Source organism: Zonotrichia leucophrys, chromosome 17 (genome assembly GCF_028769735.1).
Source record: "Zonotrichia leucophrys gambelii isolate GWCS_2022_RI chromosome 17, RI_Zleu_2.0, whole genome shotgun sequence".
In the NCBI taxonomy this organism is placed as follows: Eukaryota; Metazoa; Chordata; class Aves; order Passeriformes; family Passerellidae; genus Zonotrichia; species Zonotrichia leucophrys.
In genome coordinates this window covers 11,424,576-11,444,704 of record NC_088186.1, presented here as the reverse complement: position 1 = coordinate 11,444,704, position 20,129 = coordinate 11,424,576, and the positions used below count along the sequence as shown (strand labels likewise).

The 20,129-nt window shown below is 41.1% G+C and overlaps 1 protein-coding gene across 2 annotated transcripts; it reads right to left on the bottom strand.

Annotated features, from left to right (window-relative positions):
* Positions 1–541: 541 nt before the first annotated feature.
* Positions 542–18,166, bottom strand: MAN1B1 (mannosidase alpha class 1B member 1). 2 transcript variants are annotated; one of them, XM_064727786.1, is made up of 13 exons: positions 17,958–18,166; positions 15,665–15,773; positions 14,417–14,553; positions 13,290–13,450; positions 11,193–11,302; positions 9,726–9,911; positions 7,586–7,734; positions 6,786–6,974; positions 5,755–5,945; positions 4,172–4,292; positions 2,305–2,502; positions 1,879–2,010; positions 542–1,090 (listed from the first exon to the last, which is right to left on the bottom strand). In XM_064727786.1, exons 1-13 carry the CDS (start codon positions 18,087–18,089, stop codon positions 887–889), a joined length of 2,019 nt encoding a protein of 672 aa, XP_064583856.1. In that variant the 5' UTR covers positions 18,090–18,166; the 3' UTR covers positions 542–886. The 2 variants fall into 2 exon arrangements, with proteins under 2 accessions (XP_064583856.1, XP_064583857.1); XM_064727787.1 differs by lacking the exons at positions 15,665–15,773; positions 17,958–18,166 and adding an exon at positions 15,210–15,312.
* Positions 18,167–20,129: the final 1,963 nt, after the last annotated feature.

Below are 20,129 nucleotides of genomic sequence, written 5' to 3'. Positions count from 1 at the left end.
CGTTCCCAGTGCCCAACCTCTGAAAAGCTGAAAGCAGCTTTCAGTCAGAATACCTGAGTCTAACTGATGCAAATAAGATATAAAATGCACATGTAGTTTTACTTGCATTTCACATTATCTCCTGCTTTCCTGCAGGGAAGTTAAAAAACTCAATATTTCTACAAAATTATATACCACTTTGAGCTAAACCAGCAGCAAATTCTCTTTCACCATTCATATCAGCCACAACTTGAGTACTGTTCCAAGTACTCTACAAAACTAAAACACTATACAACAGATGCTCTGCTGCCTCTTTCTTCTCCTAACACGATGCAGCATATCTCGGGAGTTTGGAATGAGATCAGAGTACCAGCAGCAATACTGACAGCTTTTCCCTGGGACAGCACTACAGCTCTTTGTTTATTCCACTTTGCACCTGAACCACTGTCACAGTCTGACAAAGGAATGGCTCTGTAATCCAGTGTTTCAGTGAATCCAGAATAAACCAGAAAACTGGAGGCTTATTCCTGCTTTCCGGGAACAACAGTGTGCCCTAAGCCAATTCGCTGCATTCTCAGCATTTAATGAGCATTTAGTAACACTGACATAAATGAGTCATCAGTTAAGTGGGCCATCAGAGCCCAAAGAATGTCATGGTCCACGCTACAATTACCTTCTGAACCTCAGCACCAGGGAAATCAGCTTCATATGGCACAGCTTTGCCTATCCCAGAACCAGAGATCAGATTTAAGACTGATGTGATTTCTTCAAACCAGAAATGCTTTTCCCAAGCTTCTGTCTGTTGTTTGAAGTCAAAAAAGGTGCATTATAGCATCTCTCCTCAAACCCTGAAAAGTAAAGTGACTTGAAGATAATGCCACCACTGGAAGATCCACTGATGTAGAGTCTATGCTGGTACCCAGATAGGGAGTGGATGAGCCTCTGTGTTAAAGACATATTTGTCAAGGTTGATTAAGTCTATGTCATCTGAGAATAGCAGAAACATGTATTTGAGTGTTTCGCCAAGGAAGAAGCTCTCCATTTTATCCCGTGGTTCTGGATTACTGGGATTCTGAACATTGTTAATAGAAGTATAACCACCCGTAGGAACCTGTGCAAAAAAAAAGAAATAAAAAATTGTATCTTTGCATAACCTAAAACAATTTTTTACTTCCTAACATCCAGATGCAGTTGGAGAAGGTAAGTGCTATGAACAGATCATGTTTTCATGCTTTTCATTTCATACTTGGTTTTCATTTATGTATAAAGCTTCAGTAATGAAAAAAAAACTCTCATTGCATTTTAAAAGAAACCACAACAATAAATGAAGCAAAATATCCATGTGTGCTCAGGGTAGAGGGGTATCACAAAGAACATCCCTTTGAAGTTTCTGGACAAATATACAGAAAGGAACCAGAGATTTCTACATTAGAGCTGACCCAAGAACAGACCATTGATATTTGGTGCCACACTTTCAGAGCATATCAGTGACATCGCCATGAGCACTGTAGTCAGAATGAACACAAATACTGTTAATGCCATTAATGCCATTTTGTACTATTTCTTTTTTCTTTGGCAACTTTATTTGAAGAGTTCTTTCAATCCAGCCATGCCCTTCTCAGCTTCCAAAGTCTAGAAACTACAGATTCTAACACTTTGGTAGTCTTGCCTACAGCTTCTGCATTTCACTTTTTCATCAATGTAACATGACTTCTTTCATTATATAGACTAAGGAGGGTATCTCCATCTGTAAGAAAACAATTTTTCTGTATATACCTACAAATTCCCCCACATTTATCTGATGAATCCTGAAACACAGTATGTTTTTAAAGTTGTTGTTAGAAAGCAAGTGAAAAAATACAGTCCTGACAGAACAAGGTTATAATAAACTGGCCTTACCCTGGTGTATCTGTTGAAATTCTGCAAGATTTCCCAGCCCCAGTCTTGATATTTCTTATCACCAGTGAATCTGTACATATAAAAAAGGCTTTCCACAGTTTCTGGTCGCAATAAATTGTGTCTGTCTGCAGGCTGCGAGAGAAAAAAAGGCAAGAGTATTAGACAGGGAATTTCCTCAAGGATGCATGCAGGGAGAAAAATAATTATTCACATCTCCATCTGCTCCCAAGAGTTTGCTATGCATAAATCAGCTTCTAAATATACTGCTGGGATAACTAAAACCAAAGCCTAGGGTACAGCTAGAAGGCAAGGCAGAGAAAGAATTAGCTGCCCCACAACAGACCCCATTGCTAGTATCTGGCCAGGAGTTCAACAGCAGAATAGAGCTACAGAGAAACCTGGAGTTCAGGCCAGCTATCTGCTCACCTTGATTTCTACATCCTTGTGGCCCTTCTGTGCATGGAGGTTGAAGTGTACAATCTCTGGGCTCAGGCCTGTCTCTACTTGAGCATACATCTGGTAGCAGGTTTCTATAAGAGTTTCAGCCAATTTCATATGATCAGCAGCCAGTCCATTGTGAGCTCCCAGTGCTAAAGTACCCGGCAAGAAGCAAACCAAGTGATCCTGCAAGACAGGAAAACTCTTACTGAGAAGTTACACATCAAACAGCAGGGGAAGTAAGAAGGCACCGTCTTTTTAATTTTTTTGATTTTTTATTCTTCTTCAAAACACATTTCTGGTGCCAATAACTTGAGGATAACTTTTTAACAATCTCATGTAATGTAACATGAGGCAGGCAGCATTATTACAGAAATCGTTAATTTCAAAAATGTAGAAGAATGTGTTTTTATGACAAGTTTCTGGAATAAAGGTCTCAAGTTTCTGCAATAAAGGTCATGTTGAGGGGAAGGAGAGTGTCTTTTGGTTTACCAGAAGCATGTATTTCATATCAGCTCATGCAGGGCATCAACAGAACCACCTAAAGGCTTCACATCCTCATTCTAACCTAATGGTAGCTTAGGAGCTAACCTACCATTGATGTAAGAAAATAAGCACTGCAGATTAATGTCACATATGGAATCTCAAATGATTTTCAACATTCAGAATCAAAGCTCAGGTCTCATCAGTCAAAAACATAATAAAACCACTCTGATGTCCCTGTATGGACCTTTAAAAGCTTTGTCCAGTCCTTAAAGAAAGTGGAGGGTTGTAAAGGTCAGCACAGACATAGGAGCCAAACATCCCCCACTGTTCCAGCTGGACAGGGTAAGAGACCTGCCCAGCCTTCCACCCAATAATAATGGATTAAAACAAAAATTCTGACTCCCTGAAACAGAAGGAAGTGTTCTGACATATACAGACACCAAAGCCAAATCTATCTGTCTCAATTCAACTCTGTCCTGTCCTGGAATGGGGCAGCCCCCTCCACCCAAAACCCAGACTCTGGTCTTACTCACAGCAGGGTTTTTGGAGAGCTTTTGGGAAATTCAGATCCAAGAAGCATATGCTGAAAACCAGAACTAAGGATCTTAAAAACACTACATCAGGAAAGGCTATACATACATTAATAATACATCACTCATCTTTCAGACAAGCTATGCACATATACAATACCTGCACGGCATGGGATTTTTAACTGGAAGATCTTAAAATACACAAATTGGGAACACAGGGTGAAGGATCAATCAATTTTCCCTACAGCAAACAGCATACTGTTATACCCAAGAATCTTCCAGGTAGGAAAATAAAGATGTCATGAATGGACAGAAACCTCCAAAATTATTAATTTCTTTTTAAACCCCATAATACAGTATTAGATGACATGCTTCTTTTGAAGGCAAATCTGAAAACACAGGTGTGCAAGTGCCTACATTTATTTTTGAATTATTGAAAACTAGTAATACGTAAAATAGGTATTATTGCAACAATTTAGGACCCTGGAATTTTTTCCCCCTGACTAAAACAGGGGGAAAAAAGAAAGAAATTTTAATTCCAGCACCAAAATGTTCAGTCTTGAAGGAACAAAATGGGTTTACTAGAGTGACTCAGAGAAGGCCCTCGGTTTGCACTTGTAGTTAGTATCTACGAGGCAGTTACTCATTACTGTCATCACACTGGACAGATGTGTATGTATATATCATCTTGTGTTTTGGGGTTTTTTTTCATTTGTTTGTTTTTGTTGGGGTTTGGTTTTGTTTTTTGAGAGGGAAAAGCTTTGCATTTGCCTCTGTGTTGGGTTTTATTTAAATTTTGTAATGGTTTTTCTGGGTTTTTTTGCAGTTATATTTCTTACCATCTTGGCACTGAAATGGCCATGAGCAAGCTCTCCTACAAAAGTAAGCTTCTTGGGCTCTGATCTCTGAAGAAGATGCTTTTTCACTCCTTCTATGGCTCTCATATAGTCTTCCAACAGCCTGTGAAAAAAATCATCCCCAGTTGGCTCACATGCACACAATTAGAACATATTTGGTCACAGCTGATGTTCAGCACAATCTTTTAGACAACTGTTACTTCAGTCTACAGAGTATTATTTAACTAAACGTGAAAACTCAAAAAACTCCCTCAGTAATCATCAACACAACATTAATCAGTTGTCACTACCATGTAGCAATTTACTTGAAAAGTAAATTTATTTACTTGAAAAGTAAACAATACTTTAATACTTATTCAAATATTAAAGAAAACACCTGCAACTGTTTCTAGGCAATAACCAGATTTCATTTCAAAAATCCTTGGAAGCAGAGTTATTGAAATCACAGAAAATCGAGGCTGGGAAGGACCTCTTGCAGGTCTCTATTTCAACCCTCTGCTCTGAGGCAGATTCAATTTCACCAGGTTATCCAAGCAATTTTTCAGTACCCCCATCCAAGGATGGAGATTTAAAGAGTTTAAGCAATCTTTTCCAATTGACCTGTCTCACTGTGAAACACTGTTTTGCAGTATTTAATTTCATTTTTCCTTGCTTTCATGTACTTTCAATATGGAAAACAACCTGTTGATTGTGCGGCTCACAAAATGCCATTGTGGTCCCAAAGAAAGCAGTTCTCCATTTACAGTAAAGTAAGCCTCAGAAAGAGCAGTGATGAAAGTTTTGTTTGCAGAAGGGCATCCGCTCTGACACACAGAAATGCCTCCAAGAAGCACATTTTTGCTCTGTCTGCGTTAAAATCCTTGAAATTAACAAGGAGTCTAACAGTCTAACAGAATTAACATATATGCAGACTTGTCTTGAAGGAAAGTTTCTTTTCCAAGCTCTTTAACTCCTCCTTGTAAACACTCTTCCACTAATGCAGTACAGATAAAAGAAACATATGAGACTTGAAGAGGGACTTTCTACAAAAGCATGAAGTGCTTTTGAGGCTGGAAGTGTCCCAGGCCAGGCCGCATGGGGCTTGGAGCAACCTGGTCTAGTGGAAGGTGTCCCGGCCCATAGCAGAGGTGGCACAGAATGAGCTTTAAGATCCCTTCCAACCCCAACCAGTCTGGGATTCTGGAATTAAAGAGAAGATAACACATCAAACTCTCCTTTCACTAGCAAACCCAGAGGAAACAAAGACATCACTGTCAAAAGGAGAGGCCCACAGTATTTCAGAAGTGTCATTATTATTCTCATCTCCTTTCTGTGACACTCCTCAGATCTGAGGAAGAAAAGGCTTTTGTGGAGAGGGGAGTTTTAAGACTAAGGCTAACTCTCCTTGTGTTCTTTCATCATGTTACCACAGGTCTCTCTTTCTTCATAGCTTGCTTTTAAAAACAGTACTAAGTCCAGCTGACTCCTGAGCACATGCATTGTTTTTCTTTAAGCAGCAAACTACAACAGCGGGTTTTACAGCTCACCTGATTATAACACCAATATCAGAAGTGTAAAGAACTTACTCATTTTCTTTCTTTCCACCCTGAATCCACTGCTTCAGTAGATACTCATAGTAACTGTCAGCTCTGGCTCCCAGAGTGTAGACCCCCAGGTGGGTGAACTGTCCACTGTTGGTGTTGATGAACATAGGCACCAGGCCATCGTTTTTCCCTGAGAGGATGTGAACATGCTTCATCACCTCATCTACAGCTTTCTACAAGAAAATGGAAAACATAAATTATAGGTATAAATGAGGTACAGGACTGTGTCTAGTCACTATAGTCCAGTAACAAACCTGTAACTTTGCTCCCCCAAATTAGCATCAGGGACATCAAGTTCAGCTAGAGCAATATATTAAATTCAAGATTTCAGACTTTTGGACTCTCAAAATACGATGTTCTGGTTATGTTCAAGTACTCTGAAGCAATTATGACTGTTTCCTTTCCTTGAAGGCAAGCCCACTCAAAAGCCAGTACTACAGCACTCAGATTTACTCAGACTTCCAAAGTAGAAGTTCAGCAAAAAAATCAACTACACGAATCTATTTAGCAATAGTAAGGTTCTTTAAATGACTGCGTTCTTCAACACTGAGCTGTGGATACAAAATATCAAAATAATAACATCAGCAAACAAAAAGAAAAATGGAAAATATTATTTTCTCTGAAATTCTTTTTATTTCAACTAACTTTTCCCTATATGGTGACCTGCTCTCAGACTCTTAACTACTGAATGACATTTTAGTTCCTTGGATGGTAACATTTCAGTTTTGTTCTCTGCACACAGAAAACAGTATCAAGAAACTACACTCAGAAATTTTTAGTTTTCTACTTAAAAGCTGTTTCTGAGGATGAAAAACAATTACTCATCTCCACTACTATTTCTGGCATTCAATAAAATAACAGAATATTTTGTTTCTTTTTCTTCCCTTGTCTAGAGTTCCACAACTTATTTATCATACTTATAGACTCCTGAGACCATGAGTACTGATGGAGAGTCAGTGGTAGAGCTGCAGAGAAATGGACAAAGCAAGCAATATCAACTGATTCTTCCATACCCGGAATTTCTCATTTCCAGTCAGACGAGAGAGCTCCCTGAACTCCAACTGAATGCTGGTCACCTCCGCCACAGTGCTGTCAGACGTCCAGCGAGGGGGATGTGCAGTGCCCCGACCAATGTTGACATCAGAATAAGGTATCTTGGACGGCGTCTTGAATGCTGGCATAAGCCTGTTTCCAATGTCTTTCTAAAGAAAGCACACAGTCAAAACAAGTCAAACCAAAAATACATATATATATATATATATAAATGGACATCCCATTAGATTTTCTTCACAAAACAGATGGAAGAAGAACAGCAGCTTAGTTTTAGATGATGCAAGCAATTAAAGAAATTTAAAAAGACATTAACTTATTCATTGTAATGAGCAGAGTTTCCACCTTGTCCTTAGCACTGCAGGCCTCATCTGAGGCTGCAATCCCTAACATGCAGTCACGGGCTGATCTAGCTAATCTGCTGAAGCAGCTGATGCTGTTAAGACACACAGAAAGGGCAATAAAAAACAACTATTACCCTTTGCCAATCATTTATTTCTTCCTTTGTTTCATGAACTTCATGATGGTCAACCATTCATCAGCAGAAGACCAGACATACAAGAAAAGGTGACAAACACAGCAAAACTTTGAGGTTGTACAGAGAGCAGAAGTGGAGGCTTCAAAGCTTAATGGTAAATGCCTTCCCCACCACTTTATGAAACTGTTAAAAACCAGTAACATTTAACTTTCTGAGGAATCTTCCCTCAACTTTGTCCAATATGGAATACATAACCCAATTTCATTTGTAAGGCCAGACACTCACAGCTTTTTCCAGGAAAAGGCTATCTCCAGAGAGGTGGTAGGTGCTCAGCAAGCCACCCAGGATACGGATAGTGCTCTCAAACAGGTTCACATCCACATTTTTATCAAAGACTAAATCATTTGCTACCCATTTTCTTGCTTCTTCAAACTCTGCAAAGTGTAAAAGGTAGTTCAGTTCAGAACTTCTGGCATGTTCCAATAACTAAAGACATGAGTACTCCATATATTCGTGACAGTTACTTGTATTTGTCTATAGAGATGAATATTTTAGGTGGAAAATTAAAATGAAGAGCACATGCTGGAGGAAATTTCATTACCATTGGCTTAATTCTTATTCAGCACACACCACAGAAGCATACAGACAGAAATACCCACCAAAACAGAAAATCCTTAATAGTTTAAAAAAGAATAGAACAACTTTTTTAGTAAAATAGTCCCAAAATTAGAATCATTCAAATCCATCCATTTGACTTGTCAAATAATTAATTACACTTCCACAAAGCCTGCTACTTTTAATTAAATCTTTTTCAACCAGACCCATTATCCAGCGCAGTAACAGGTAACATTTTCAGTTAATGCTTTAGCCTAGCAATGTCCTCAGGAGCCTGCTTCCTGCAAGATGGTGCAATCTTTTTCTCGAGAAACAAAAATGGTTGTTTATCACATTACTAATTCAAAAGAAAGGTTAAAAGAAAAGTCATATTATGTTCATCAATCAGCTTAGCAGCAGCATCACTCAGTAACTGCTTGGGCACAGGGTCTCCACAGTGCATGTGAGTCAACTTAGCCCTCACAACTGGAGGCTATTTCAGTGATCTTACAGCTTCTGGAAACTCTTGCTTGTGAGAAGCAGAACAACCAGTTTACCAGAATGGAATGCATTCCTTAGAAGATAAACTCTGGAGCAAATGGATGCTTCTTCGCCCTCCAGTCCTGGATGCTGGGCAAATACAGGATGTTGGGCACATTGAGAAGAATTACTAAAATTCTTCAGTCAGTGTTGTCAGAAGTACAACAGCAAAGGCAGAGTTCTCTGCCACAGAAGCTTTTGCATTCATCAGGTGATAAGAAAAACTAGCAGCCTCAAACAGAACTTGCATTTACATAGCACTTGTTACAGAAGAAACCCCAGGAGCTCTCTAAGGCAGTCAGCAGAACTGATAAAAAACAGAAAGAAGTCGTCACCAAGAACCCATTTCCAACACATCTCTAACACTAATAATTTATTTAAAAACTCTACTCAGTTCAAAATTAATTAGGAAAAAAAAAGAGCAACATACTGTCAACTTGATTAAACTTCAAGACAGCCTGCGCAGGCTTAGAGCTGCACACACACAACATATTATTTTACAAAAACTTCAAAGGTAGAAGAGACAGAACCATGAAATACTCTGAGTATTTATTGCACCCTCACTGGCAGCTCTGTTCTTCCTATCATGACTCAAAAATCTGTAAGTTTAATAAAAGTTTACAAAGGTGGCTATTGACCATGGTTAAAAAGATACAGTTCCAGAAATTTTTAAATACCATTAAAAAAACCTCTGCATCACCAAAAATAAAATCCCAACCAACCGACAACAAAAAAAAGGGTCATAAATACTAATTAAGCATTTAAGTTTTTTGCAACAGAATTGCAAAATTTTGGGCTTAGTTTTTAAATCTGTTTGAAAGTTTTCTAGCATGGTCATTTCCAGAATAACTCTCAAAAATACAGACAACAAAACAATTCAGGAAAGAAGTACTGAACAGTCCCTTTCTCCACCCATGGATTCCTTACAGAAACAGCCTTCTTAAATCCATATATGAAATACTGGTATTAGGTGTGGTAAAACACAAGCAAGGAACATTGAGACACTACTCAAGAGTGATGGGCAGAAAGCCTCCAGTGGCTATGTAATGGCACAGAGGTTTTAGTACAGAAACAAAGACCAGGAAGTCTATTAAAACATCCCTCAAATTCTACCAGATACATACACTGTGTACACATACATATGTATGCATGTATTTACCCTCACAAGGAAGCTAAATTTATAGCCACATGTAATAAATATTCCCCTCAAAGAACTCTGAACAGGCAGTACCTGAAAAGAAATTAAAGAATTATTTTAGGGGAAAAAAAATGGAAGAGGAAAAAAAATTACCTTCTTTTAAGCCTAAAATCCACATGGTATCCAAGGCATCAATTAAGGTAAGCCCAAGTCCAAACCACTCGCTGTAGGACTTGGACAAAGGCTTCAGCTCATCGTGGCCCCAGGCAAAATCCTTGTACCCTTTCCAGGCATGGCGGAAGGCTTCAATCACAGCCAGCTGGCGCTCATTGATGGGCACTGCAAAGGAGAAACAGCACCTTGCTCAGGACTTCTACAGGGCACTGATGCAACTCTACTACACACTACTTTACTGCATTGCACCGAAAATAAAATTTCTTTCAAACTAACTGATCACTGCAATGGAAAAACCACCCTCATATTATTCGTTTCAGAACAGCCTTTCCTCAGCAGAATAACCAGTCAGTGTTTCCAGTCAGCAATTCAGTCAAATTCTCTGGAAGAGAGGAATCTCTCTGGAAATAGAGATTTCTCCCTGGCAACAAAACTGTCACTTCTGCAAATAAACCATTAAAATAATCACATGCACAGCTATAGATGAGTATCACTAAAGCTCAAAAAGACAGAAGTTAGGAAATACCAGATTAAGATCCATGGTAATCCAGGTGCTGAATACATATGCTTAAGAATAAAATCCTCAGCTAATTCAACACATAACATCTTTCCTTCATCTTCCCTCTCTTACCAACTGCTTTCTGTTAAATTTAAAATCACTTCTTCAAAATTATTTCTATTAATCTTTCTATTTAATATCAAAATAGAAAGAAAATTTACATTTTCCATCTTGGCTAAACCAAGTCTTTTTCCTTAGTTGTACTGATGTTTTTGCTTGCAATCTGCCGTGAAGTGGAGCTTACATTACACACTGAACATGAAAAATTTCAAACCATTCTGAAAAATTATGAACAAAGACTTCTAGAGTGGGAAACACCAAGCAGCACAGCTAACCCCATAAATATTAAGCTTGCAGAAGTGCAGATACATCACACTGAAATATGCCATGTTCATCACACCAGAACTTCCTGGTTTCTTTTCTGAACTCAGAAAAAGGAAGAACAGGTTCTTAGCTCCACAACTGCAGCAACTTTAAAAACAACTTCTGCAGCTTTCTGGTGAGCTTAAAAATAGTTCCACTTAGTTCAGGGAGAAGTCACTTCCCCTGTATTTGCAGAACAAATGGAAAGGCACAGCTGAAAAGGAAGCTGTCTCTTGCATGCCCTCCTTCTTTAGGTTATCCTGCCTCTTCCCAGAGGCTACATTTCAAAGATTTGTCTCTAAAATTTATTTTCAAATTCTGAAGGCTAACAAGCATGAAGGCTGGCATAGTGAAATAAGAACACTGAAAAACTCGGATGTTTTAGGTAAGCAATCTCTCCTATACTTTTTGTTTCCTTTAATCTAAATAAACAAATAAAATAATGTGTATGGGGAGAAACTGCACAACTGAAACCATAAAAGCAAACAAACAAAAAAAAAGGTATCATTAGCTGCTCTATTTACTTGGTTCTTTCTGGTCTTCAGGTTCCACAGGTGAAGGTTTTTCTACGTCCATTATTTTACTGGATGGAGGTTCTGTGCTTTGGTCAGGTTCTATCACTGCTCCTCTCCAGCTGCAAATACAAGGGACTTATTTTGGTCACAGAAAATCATGCGAATGAATGGGACTTATCTCTGTATTTTCTTTATCACACAATATTTTGATAAAACAGAAGTTAGATTTTGTAGCAAGGCTCAAAATGATTATGTGGCCCACTAAGTAAGTTTTCTGTTCAAAGAAATTTTCTCTGCAGAAAAATTTTACTTCATTAAGAAATGTGTGTTACAAGCTCTTGAATTTTCATTAAATATCTTGGCAATGGAATTTAATAAAAAACTTCTTAAAATAAACACCTGAAAATGTTGTATTACAAGCAATTTGTTATCTACCAGCTCTGAAATTACCACACTAGCTACTAACACTAAATAGTACCATGTTGAATCCTCTCAATCCTTCCCCCGAGAGAAATCCCCAGGGCCTTCTCTTAGAAGAATATATCAGAGTTTGCCCACCTAGGCTGATAGAGAGGATGCAGCCCATGGTGCTCTGCACTACTGCCAATCTGCATTAGATTGCTTCCCCCATTGGCTAGTTCACATTGCCCACCCCAACTATTCATCCCTCATTGCCCCTACAGGTTGCTGCCCTTTGTCCTGTTCTTGTGGCCTTACTCTGAGCAGCTTCTGAAGATACTTTGAAGAAGGCTGCAGCATTTCTACCATCCTGCCATGCTGCAACAATAACACATAAACAATGATCACCAAAACTCATGATTAAGTACAAAAGATGAGATGCTCAAAGTACTAACTCTGCTATCAAGGGATTACAAGCCTTCTCTTCTACCACAGACGCGTAAAGCAGTTTTTACAGGTTTTCATGAAGAATTTCCTAAAGGAGAAGTCTTTGTCTTTCAGAGCAGACTTCAAGTCAGGTCAAAAATCAAGATCAAACAATCTCAACCATACCATTTAACATATAGGTATGGTGTCTTTGAGCCCATTATATGCTTTCTAAGGGAACCAGGCTTACAGGATCTTTAAAGTCTATATTGTTTACTTTAACAGTCCGACTGTTTCCAGTCAGCATACCTTCTGACTTAGATAAATGCCATATTTCATTTCTTACTTTCATTCTTTAAATTTGTAGCTAGTCTTCACTATGTTCTCATTGCTCTTGTAAGTTTGCTTATTACCACCTGTTTAAATCTGTGAGTTACAGCCCACGCTGAAGCAAAACAATAAAGCATTTTCAGACAATACTGACAGCCAAAATGCTGAGCCAGGCACAGTTCCAATGCTATGATCTGCTCATCTGAGCCAGTGATAAAGAGAACATAAATCACATAAAACTCTCAAGCCTCATGTTCCAAGTCTGAAGAACCTCTGCTGAACCTTTGGTAGACTTTTCTATATCCACATTACTTTCCTTCACTTATTCCCAAATCAAAACACTTACATAACCATAGAAGCACAGACCTCCTGTTAAAGATACTACCAGATCTGTACAAGGAATGAAATGTCTTGTAAGAAAGAAGTAAGCACATCATGTTACACTCACACAGCTATGTACACATCCATTGGTTCTGCCTGGTTGGCCTGGGCCCCATTTCTTTAGTAGCACCAACCCACTGACAATGCTATCACTTTCCAAACCTGCCCCAGGACAAAAACACTTGCAGCAGCACTATTACATTGATACTGCTAGATTAACATTTATTACAACGAACAGCAGAAACCTTTGGACACTGAGAATCCTGCTGAACATTAAGAGTGTCTAAGTGCATTAGAAATACAGCCAGCCTTGCAGGGCTCCAAACACTCTGCAGCTATGTGATGCAAACAGTAAAATCAGAGAAACTGCACATTCATCAAAATTAAATCTATCAGCCTAGTAATATCAGCAGCTATCAGGCCAGGCCTGAGAACAAACCCACACAAAGAAAGAAAATAACCTCGGACACATACAACAAAAAGCCCTTGAAATTTTCACTCCAACACTCAATGGATCTTGGCACAGGCAAGGTGGAAGGAAGCACTGTACCTTGCCTGAAACATTTCTACCTGATAATGGATTTCTCCGTTTTCTCTACTTTATCCTTTTCGACCAGCTCTTCTACAGCCCTCATGGTATCATGTTGGGTCTTCAGTCTTGTGTCTCTCCATGGCGCCTTTATCTGAAGATTGGAAGGACCACGACGAACATGAGGTGGTTTTGGTGGCTTCTGAGAATAGGAAAAAAAATGTGCTTGGTAAGTTGCAGAGATGGTAAAATTTCAAGCCATAAATCAATATCATTCCAGTATTAAACATAAATTCATACAAATCTTATTTTGTTTGTTTTGCAGCAGGCAAATTCTGACCTGAATGGAACCTATGTAAAGATCTTGTGGGTTTGTTTGCTTTAAACTTTTGGTAAAATCATCCCGTTCTTAAGTTTACACTGATAAATTACTTCTAAACTACCCTTACTGCTCCCAAGTATTCATTTAACACAAGGTAGTGATGAAGGACTGTAAAGATATTTGATTCCATTCTACTAGGCACAGTAAATTTATGAGAATTAGCAAAAGAATGCAAAAACAAGTTTCCACAATAACAGTGTAAAAACCAAGAATTACTATACAGTAATACATGTACATTTTTGCATGATGAAGAAAAGATTTCACACAAAATTTTGTATTCATTAACTGAACATCCCTGAATTCATGAGATAAATTCATGACAAACAACACAGTAACCAGTATTCCTTTGCTCCACTAATTCACAGTCAGCTGATGGTCCTTTCCCACTGCATTCCCCACAAACATAACCCTTCAAAATCTATCATCTGCTCTTTCTGAAGCTATCTCTCAAGCTCTCAGATAAACCATGATTCCAGACTTCTCACAAGAGTGGAGAGTGATTCACACAGCACAAGTGAAGCCTCAAGTAAGAGGTCAGTGTGACATAAAGTCCTGGCCCTCCTGGGAAGAGCAGAGAGTAAAAAACAGCATACAGAACATGTAAATAAATAAGATAAAGCCAAGAAATACAATACCAAAACCCTCCCTGAGAGGACAGCATTCCACCAAGAGCACACGTTTACTGCAAGTTCCAACTCCTTCTTCCACAACAACTGTTGGAACCAAGCACTATTTGCCTTCACAATCTCTTAGTGATGTTAGAAAACTAATTTCTTCTCACATTACCTGCAGTGAAAGCTCAGGGTAGTCTCCATGGTTGGCATCTGCTTTCTGGGGTGCTGGTAGAACAGCTGGATTTGCCAGCTTCAATCTAGGAATTTCTTGTTCTGTTCTCTGATCATCCAATGATTTGTTTGTTATACCTAGACACACAAAACTACTCAGCACAAGGAATCAACAGTCAAGGCTGCAGTTAGAAATTTATAACAGTTTGCTGTATACAAGTAGTAGATGCACCTCCAAAAACTGTTTGCATTCACAAAGCATTGATAAAAACACACTAACTGTTACATACAAAGTGTATTTTGGTATTAATCCTCTCCCTAATATAAAAGGAAGTTGCTAAAAGGCACATGGGGATTTTTAAAACTGATACTATTTCAGTTTTTCAATACAATTAATAAGATAATATCAGAAGTAATGTGCATTAGTATTATCCAAATGCTTAGAACTTCTAAACTGATTGGGTTTGAGCTACCCGTATCTACATACAAACACAATAAAGAAACCACACTCAAAACTTTCAGATTTTAATCAACTGTCATAGTTTTGGAAGGGTAGCTCCCAATTCAGTGCTCCCTGAAACCACAAAAACCATAACACTGCTATTCTCTTTCCCTTTTATGTTCTGCCCTCCCCCTTCCCTCTGGTGTGGATGAGTTGAAAATTGGTGGCACAGAAGGCAAAGATCACAGGTTGAGATAAGAACAATTTTGGGGAAACAGCAATGAAATAAAAAAACAAACAGTAAGGACAACAATATTAATAACAAAAGGTACAGGAAAAAGAAACTATTTACATGAAGGCATGAATAAAGATGGCTGCCCCTGCTAAGTTTTCTCTGCCAGGAAGAGCCCCTTCTGCCCAGCACAAAGAGCCCCTTTCTCCCCTCTCCCACGCCCAGCAACAACTGAGGGGGTACAGAATAACATCCAGACCTTAGCCACACCCCCTCCCAGCTACTTCAACAAATTAACTATCCTGGCTGAAACCAGGACATCAACTAAAAGGATACGTTGCTCTAGTCAACACAAAGAAAGAAATGGAATACCAAAAATATTTTTTGAGTAAGCACTGCATCATTCAAACACCACATAAAATCATCTCAAAACTGCATTTTAATGAATACACCCAGTCATTAGCAACGGAAATTAAAACTGGTTATAAGACCTACAATCATCTCCTAATCTCTCATTGCCAGAACGAGGTGTTAACAGCTCAGTCTGGCAATTGTGAGCTGTACAGAACACATACTTTTCCATGTTTCCCCCATGCTTGTGTACGAAATTACTCCACACACTGCCAAGAACGCAAACAGGAAGAGAATGACACTCCGCTGGAGTCGGGACAGCTGCTTCCATTTCTTTAGGAGAGAAAAGAAGTAAAAGAAAGAATATTTAGCATGACATTAAGAACCTACTTGGTTAAAAATAAACTCTTATTGGTTCATTCAGATTAAAACCCACAAAATTGACTAGGTTTAATTTTACCCTGTTTCCAGCTGCATATATCCATTGCTAACTTTCTTTGATAAGAGAGAAAACAGAAATCCAACCAGCTGGCACAAGAAGCTCACAAAAAACAACATAAGAACCACCTGCTCAAAGAACTTCAGAAGCTGCCAAATGCCAAGATTCCCAGAAAGCTTCAACTACAGCTGACTTCAATCACAACCTCCATTGGCTGACCTGAGCACCTGCTAAGCTATCAACTGGGAAATCAGCCAAAAGCCTCTTTCCTCCTGGCTGGCAAGGAACTGCAGAATGCACATGCAAAATTAGAAACACGAGAAAATGGCAGGAAAACTAAAAATGTTACTGCAGCAAAGAAGAAAAGCTCAAAATAAGGTGAGCACCAATCACTGGCAGGTCATGGGTTTGATCCTTGTATGGGCTGTTTGCTTAAAGAGTGGGTCCCTTTCAACTCAGAATATTCTGTCAATCTGTAAAAGAGAAGTCAGGTATCCTGGCTCTGACAAGCATGGGAACTATCACACAGAACAAATTCTGCACCACAAAAAAAAGAGGCACCAACCTGCAGCAATGTAAAAATTAAGTAAAACACCACAACAGCAAACAAGACGAACCCACAATCTTTTCAATTTTAGTCCTGGGCAAAAATGTATGGTTAACACTAGATTATATGCAACAATCACTGAAAAATTCACAGCAAATTACGTTAACCTGAACGCGGCCAAGGAACATTAGCCTCAATTTACAGAGAGAGAAGCTGGAGTTAAACATCAAGGGTTAAATTGCCACCATTACTTTTCCAACAGTCCTCCTGAAATTCACTAATTCCGGTTTGGATATACAGAGGGAACTTCACTGCCAATGCTACACTTGGGAAGGGCCTTTGCCACAAACCACACAGTACTTCCCACATCTCATCCAGAGGCCGGGAATGTCTCTGTGCAGAACTGTCAATGGGCTCACACTGTGAGTCCCACAGCACAATTTCCTGCCTTACACCTGCACTGCTGACTGTACAGGAATACTGTTATACCCTTCTCTGGACACACTGCAAAATGCTGGTCCCACTGTGTCATCTTCAGTTCTACCTGCTTAGCAAACTCTATGACCCTCTTCCCACTGCAAAAAGAGCTTGAAATCCAGCAGCCCTGTGGTTCATCAGGGTAGGATGGGAAAAGAAGCTTTAATTGTGGTGTCTTGCAACAGGTAGGAGTAAGGCACAAGAACATGTGAGGGCATTCACCACCATCTTACTGTTTTTTTGCTCACAAAGAATAAGTGTAAAGTGAAGGGTGATGACTCGGGCCCATACCTCTCTAGCTGGTAATAAAAAGAGAACTGTGGGACTGTGTGCCTAAACAAGCTCTTCATACACACTTCATCTGATGACCTGTAAAGCCTCTGTAGGTGACTATACATCATCTCCTATCTGTAACAAGGGTTATCTTGGCCTTCTGACTCACTCTTTCCCACAGAAGACTATCCAGCCCAAGACTCCCATCCCACATGAAGCTGTCTGCCCATTCTACCCACAAGCAGACAAGGTCACTTCCCAGAGGTCTGCCAGAGGACCCCTCTTCTCACACTGTTTCCTTTAATCTCCATGGGCAGAAGACAGGACCCTCCCCTTAAGCCTTAACACAGGGAACAAAGGCACAGAGACCAAATCTTCATTTCTGTCCAAAGTGCTCGGCGTTGCCTCTCAAATGTGCACGAGCAGAGGGCAGGATTTTACCGTATGCCCCCGGTCCCAGCTTTATTCGTGAAAATTAAGACATGACGTGGAGACACCTCAGCCAGCCCGTGCCTTACACACCCCTACCCCGCGGAGAGCAGCCCTGCGAGCACTCCGAAAGCAGAGCCCAGAGCGAGGCACACCCAGCGCCCAGGGCCGACAGCCATGGCCTCTGCCCGACTCGGAACTGGGGGACGACGCCAGGCCCCCCATGAAACTCCAGCTGCACCTAAGCCTAGGGACATTCCTGACCGCCCAACAGCCCTCCCTCATCACCCGGTGCCCCCCGCACCCAGGCCGGGGATACCCCGGTACCGCAAAGCTCCCGCGTGGCCCTCACCCGCCAGCAGGAGCGCCGCCGCCAAGCCTTGCTGTTGTTATAGCCACCGACCCCGGCCACCTCCTCTGGGCCGAGAGTGACGGAGATGAAGTCCCGGCGCGGCGATCCCGCGGCGGCGGCACCCGAATACATGGCGGCGCCTCAGGGGCCGCCTGCCGCCATGGCCCCACGGGACGGAGCGGCCGCTTCCGGCAACCGCTTCCGGTGCCGCTCTGGCGCCGGCGCGTCCGCGCTCGATGGCACCAGGCGAGGCGGGACCCAGCGCGTCCGGCGGCGCCGCGGAGGCACCGGCCCTGAGGAAGCGCAGCCGGGACGGGCCCTCTCCGCGGGCGGGCAGGAGGAGGTCTCAGCCTGCGCTGCCCACTTCGCCGAGCCGCCCCGAGGCCGCAGCCCTCGGCGTAGGTACGGCCCGAGCCCCCCACTACTTCACGGGTTCGGGCTTCAAGCCTGGGCAGGGGTGCTCGAGGCTGCTTTGATTTTTGCCCTTGCCTCTCGCCGAACCCCCGCCCTGCCTGCGAGGACAGCAGCTGCTGGGGTGGGCAGTGAGGCAAAGGAGAGGCTGGGAATCCTCGCTGTTCTTCGGTGTCGTGAGACTACAACATAGAGACCAGTCACAGAATCATTGGCATGGAAGAACTTTAAATGAAGACATGCATGTGGTAGATAATAAGGAAAATAAACTCAGTAAATGGCTTGCAAGTCCCCATGGAACGGAGAGTGGGCCGCTGTGGTGAGGCGCAGCCCCGGCACATAGCACTGTGCCCGGACCCGTGCGGGAAAACCCCGAAGTGCTGCTGCCTCCGAGGGGACAGGAAATGCTGTCTGATGGCATTGTCACCTGCCGCGGAAACACCGAGACACAACAGTTTTCCAGCAGGCAGTACAGGAACACGGGCCTGAGAGCAGACAACTGGAATCTGTGAGAGGATGTGAGTGGGTGAAAAGCAACTTAACTAGTTGTGTAAATAGACCCTTCCATAAGACCTGGCACTGAATTTTAGTATGCAGTAGGAAGTACTCATCCCACACCATTCCTTCCTTCAGCTGCTCCTCCACAGCCCCTCAGCCCTGTGCCACTCCCTCTGCAATTAAAAATTTCCCTGCGGAGAAGGAGGGACATACTCAGCTGTAGTAGGGAAGAGCATCGTTTAGCGATGTACACCTTCAGAGCCATAGCATAGCAAATAATAACTTCAAGCGCAGGTTCATAATCCAAGAGGAAGACGGCAGCATTGAAGCAGGTGCTTTAAGACTGCAGCTCTAAGTACTGGCAGTGAATTCACCTCCAGCTGTGCCTAAGTGGCAGGTTAGTGTCCATCATTTGAGCCTTTATATTTGGAATCCTCACAGAAATCTACCTCACAGTAGATTTCAAGAAAATTTGGTGTTTTCTGATCATTTAAGGATTAAGAGAAATAATCAATCAAAAATCCTGGTAGATACGAAGAGCACATAAACAAGCAGAAGAACAATTTAAGATGCCTAAAGCATGCATTCATTTTTAGAATTAGTTTTCCTATCACAGGAAACTACTGATTTGTGTAAACATATTTAAAAACATATTTAAATCCCCAGCAGCTTGCACACGGGTGTCAAGAGAGAAACGGGGAGAAAGAGGTAAGAAAGGAACATTTGCTTCTGATATTTGCTGGGTTCAGCCCTAAAGCCCCAAATGACAGCAGTCTACCATTTGTGAGGTATTTCTGCCTTTTCCTACTGATTGTGCTATAAATAGAGCCCTGTTTAAGAAGTGCCTCTCATTGGAAAGCAAAGTTAAAGTTGCATTGCAGCGAGTGCTCATTACCTACACACCAGCTGTGAGACTGACTCAGAACCATATTACTCAAATCTACTTGAAATAAGACAACCACCACCTGCAATTAAACTCCCTTCCCTCAATAAATTAAGACGAAAGCCTTGGAAAAAATATACAGCATTGGAGACAAGAACACAATATTCTATTTTCTGATAAAAAAATAGATCCCACAATGTCAACTACTTTCAGGAATCACCCTCTGCTCAATTCCATAGGCTCCTGTAATCCGAAGAGTGGGCACTGCAGTCTCCAGATGCACCAGCAGTGACACCATCCTGCAGCTGTAGTGACAACATTTACAGGACAGAGACAAGAAGCATGTCTTTTCTCACATACAAGAAACACATACAAACACA

Bases quoted from the DNA above. Each gene is read 5' to 3' on its own strand.
- MAN1B1 (XM_064727786.1), bottom strand. From the start codon at position 18,089: ATGTATTCGGGTGCCGCCGCCGCGGGATCGCCGCGCCGGGACTTCATC. The intron at 5,946-6,785 runs GTATGGAAGAAT...ATTTTCTTGTAG, and splicing joins CTGGAAATGAGAAATTCCGG to AAAGCTGTAGATGAGGTGAT. The intron at 2,503-4,171 runs GTAAGAAATATA...CCTGTCTTGCAG, and splicing joins GCCATTTCAGTGCCAAGATG to GATCACTTGGTTTGCTTCTT.